General features: G+C 64.7%; 2 protein-coding genes across 6 annotated transcripts in view; both read right to left on the reverse strand.

The window, feature by feature from the left end:
- Window positions 280-2,249, reverse strand: LOC110398141 (zinc finger protein 638-like). Its single transcript, XM_021395521.1, has 4 exons — window positions 2,173-2,249; window positions 1,461-2,107; window positions 663-781; window positions 280-574 (listed from the first exon to the last, which is right to left on the reverse strand). Exons 1-4 carry the CDS (start codon window positions 2,247-2,249, stop codon window positions 515-517), a joined length of 903 nt encoding a protein of 300 aa, XP_021251196.1. The 3' UTR covers window positions 280-514.
- ZNF638 (zinc finger protein 638) overlaps window positions 2,154-3,892 on the reverse strand; it is a 29,090-nt gene continuing 27,351 nt past the window's right edge. For 4 of the 5 annotated variants that reach the window (XM_021394760.1, XM_021394757.1, XM_021394762.1 and 1 more), the window contains exons 22-24: window positions 3,751-3,757; window positions 3,335-3,409; window positions 2,154-2,519 (exon numbers count right to left, since the gene is read on the reverse strand). In XM_021394760.1, the coding sequence (XP_021250435.1) occupies window positions 2,302-2,519; window positions 3,335-3,409; window positions 3,751-3,757 (300 nt within the window). In that variant the 3' untranslated portion in view covers window positions 2,154-2,301. Of the gene's footprint in view, window positions 2,520-3,300; window positions 3,410-3,750; window positions 3,758-3,892 lie in introns of all 5 variants that reach the window. The other variant, XM_021394761.1, reaches the window with a different exon arrangement.

Raw genomic sequence — 3,892 nt, forward strand, 5'->3', positions numbered from 1 at the left:
GCAGGGCCCTGGGGAGATCCTCACAGATCCCCTCCAATGAGCTGGGATGGTTCATGAGACCCTAGGGGATGGGGGGCCCAATGGGAACCAGAGCCCCCCCCCCTCCAAGCCGCACGCAGGCTCAATGGACCCCCCCGCCCCCCCGTGGTGATGTGTGGGGCCGTAGTGAACCAACTCCATGTGCCCAAGTGGGTCACAGTGCGGGGCAGGGGGAGGAGGGGATCCCCTGGGCCCAGCTGGGGAGAGCAGCCGCGGCAGCAGCACACACACAAGGTCCTGGCAGCTGTACAAGGAGGGCGTTTATGGCAGGGCAAGCAGGGGGTGGGGTCAGGTGCTCGGGGACACAAACCAAAGCCACCACCCCCCCGTGGGTTTTTCAGTCCGCCCCCCCGAGCTCGGCTCCAGCCAACACCAAGGAGCTGCCAGGGGCACAGAACCACCGAGGGCTCGGCCGCAGAACACACGAGGCCCCGCGCTGCAGGGGCTGCAAGGACGCTCCGCTCCTCTCCTCCCGTCACCTGGGGCCGTGCTCTGCCCCCCCGCTCTCCTCCTCCTTCTGCGTGGCCATGAACCTCTGCGGGAACAAGGGCACAGTGAGGTTGGGGGGGAGGGGTTGAGGTGGGAAGCCCCAGCCCCGGGGAACCCCCCCCCCCCCACCTCACCTCCGCGTTCTGCTGGTGCAGCGCGGTGCGGCAGTGGTTCTTCACCGACGTCTCGTCCGAATAGAACAGAGAGCAGATCTGGCAGAAGAAGCCGGCCTTGGGGAGCAGGTAATCCAGCCCTGCAAGAGAGGATGGGGGGGCTGGGGGGGGGGCAAGGCGCCGTGCTGCTCCCCACCATGGGAAGGCACCCACGGCCACGGGGTGACCTGCTCAGCACCTCGCTGCCCTCACATCAACAACTTCTTCCCCCTATCTGCTCTAAATCTGCCCTCTTCCACTTCAAAGCCATGGCCCCCTGCTGCTGTCCCTTACAATCAGGCCCTTTGCAGCTCTCCTGTAGGCCCCTCCAGGTCCTGGAAGGCCGCTGTCCTGGAAGGCCGCTGTAAGGTCCCCCCCCCGCCCCACGGAGCCTCCAGGTTGCAGAGCCCCAGCCTGCCCCGCTCTGTCCCCGCAGGGGAGGTGCTGCACCCCCTGACGTGGTGCTGGCCCCGCTCTGCATCACAGCAGGCCCAGGCTGCCACAGCCTGCAGCTCCCTCCTCCGTGTTATCCATAGCTCTGCCCGGCTCCATTACACCTTTCCTACCCCTCTCCCGACCCCATCCCGCACCCAGACCCATTCTGCAACGCACTGCAACCACCATCCCTGCTCCCCCCTCCCTCTCTTCCATTCCCATCACTGGACATCTGCTTTTCCCAGCCTCCTCTCCTCGCTCCACGCCTCTCTCCATCCCCTCCCCACGCAGCGGTTCCAAGCACCCGATTTCCGTCCCCTTTGGAAGGTACTGAGGGTTCCTCACCTTTTCCCTTGGAGGTTGTACCGACGTCCTCCTCTTCTGGATGCGTACCACCCAGAATTTCCATCTCCTCTGGCCCCGCAACAGCGACAATGTCCTCTTCGTCAGGTCCTGGAACCGCAGCCGCTTCTTGTTCTGGTCCCACAGCAGCGGCGACATCTTCATCGCCTCGACCTTCCTTGGGGTTTTCCCCTGGCAAAGCCCTTTCGTCCTCCTCCTCCTCCTCCTCATCCTCCTCCCCAACCTCATCCACCGTCACAAAGTTCAGCTCTTCCTTCAGGCGGTTGAAATCCGCCAGGAAATCCTCGTCGTCGTCGTGCACCTCGTCCAGCGTCACCATGGCGCTGTCCTCGTGCTCCTCGTGGAGCTCGTCCACCGTCACCAAAGCGCTGGGGTCCTCGGGCACCGGGCAGGACGTTGAGTCCCCGGGTTCCTCCTCCTCCTCCTCCTCCTCCTCCTCCTTCTGCTTCAGCCCGTCCTCCACGCTCAGCCCCGTGGGCTCGTTGAGCGGCAGCTCCTCCACCTCCCCGATCTCATCCACCGTCACCAAAGGCTCCGGTTTCAAATCCCGTTCCTCCGAAGCGGAGCCGGGGGGGCCGCCCCCCCCCCGCCTCGAGCCCGGCCCCCCCCCCCCCCCCCGGGCGCGGGGCCTGGGGGGGGGCCGCCCCCCCCCCGCCTCGAGCCCGGCTCCTCCTGCTCCGTGATCTCGTCCAACGTCACCAGCCCCCGCGGGTCCTTGGCCACCTCGGCCATCAGCTCCTCGTCCTCCAGCACCTCGTCCACCACCAGCATCCCCAGCTGCGCGCCCGCCTCCTCTTCCTCCTCCTCCTCCTCCTCGCCGATCTCATCCAGCATGACGAAGGACAGCTCGCTCTCCGCCAGGCGCTGCGGGGAGCTCCTCTCCTTCCTCCTCTTGGAGCCGGGCTCCGAGCAGCTCCTGGCACCCTCCTTCCTCTTCCCCTTGGGCTGACTGCGCTGGCTTTGAACGGGAGGCTCGCTCTCCTCTATCACCTCGTCCACAGTGACAAACTCGTCCAGGTTGAACGGGAACAGCTCTTCTTCCTGGCGAGGTGGAAAAGCACGGATGTAAGCGAGCCCGGCATCCCACAGCGACCACCCACCCCCGAGCACAACGGGAGGCACCCGCACATGGCAGCTGCAGGGAGGGGAGGACACACAGCCCAGCCAGGGCAGGCTTTGCATCCCATGGACACCTGACTGCCTCCAGGGCGGCCTTCCCTTCCACTGCCCCGTGCTACCGCTTCCATTTCTGCACTGCATGGTTCTGAACACCAGCACGGCTGGCACAGGGCACAAGGAGGCATTCCTTGCTGCCACAGCGCTCTGTTCCGGCAATGCCACCAGCTCAGCTCGGCCTCCTCTTCCATAGGGACCCGCTGCTGGCCCTGGGGAGCTCTGCCGTGATCCCACGGGGCTGCTGCAGCATTTCATCACCCTCCCTGCTCTCCATTCTCTAAGCTCAAGGTATCAGACCCCCCTGCAGAAGCGCTGACTCAGAGCCGAGCCTATCGGCCCCAGGCTCCTCTCCAAACCAGCACGGAGGCCAAGACACACAGCCCACGGGGAACCCCTCTGCGTGGAAGGGGAACGTGGATGGAGAAGTCCTGACCTCCTCCTGTTCTACAGCCTTCCTCCTCTCACAGAATAAGAAATCCTCGGTGGGTAACTGGGGACCAGCTCCAAACCCCCTATTTCTACAGGGACACCCAAGACCGAAACCCTCCTCCTAACGCTCTCTTCCTGAGCAGAGCTTTGCTTCCAAATGACCCCGGCAGCTCCAACTGCTGGAGCACTGCAAGGGCCCCCAGGGATCCCAGCCCACCTGCAGACAGAGGTCGCTCAGCACCAGCCCTCACCTCCTTCTGCTTGCTGCTGCTGCTGCTGCTGCTGCTTCTGGACGTTCGAGCATTGCCCCCAGCGGAAACCTGCAGGGTGAGACAAGAGTTCACACGCAATCACTTACGGCGACCAACCCGTTTCCCCCCCCCCCCTTTCACGAAGCTCGCTTTTTGTTATTTGGGGTTTTAAAGTTGTCCAGATTGCTGCTTCTGGTCACTGGGGCTTGGCAAACAGAGGGCACCCGAGGCGCAGCACCGCCTCGCCCAGCCACCTCCTGCAGCAACCCGGCACCCAGGAGCACCCAGAGCTCCAGGATCCCCAGTCAGAGCTCAGCCAGAAGCACAGGGTGACGGCACACAGCGAGGACTCGCTTCCTGCAACGTTACCCGGGTCGTGCCTTCCAACCAGGGACTTGCATGCGGCTCAAAGCAGCTGCTGCCCTGCCCTCGTGCGACTCCAGTGCCCAAACCGGAGCGGTTACAGACAGGGGAAGGGGAGCACGCTCCCACCGCCCCGTCCTCAACACGTGAGAGCAGCACGCAGTTAGCCCCCAGCCTTCCTGCCCCCCCCCCCCC

Source organism: Numida meleagris, chromosome 4 (genome assembly GCF_002078875.1).
Source record: "Numida meleagris isolate 19003 breed g44 Domestic line chromosome 4, NumMel1.0, whole genome shotgun sequence".
NCBI classification, from domain to species: domain Eukaryota; kingdom Metazoa; phylum Chordata; class Aves; order Galliformes; family Numididae; genus Numida; species Numida meleagris.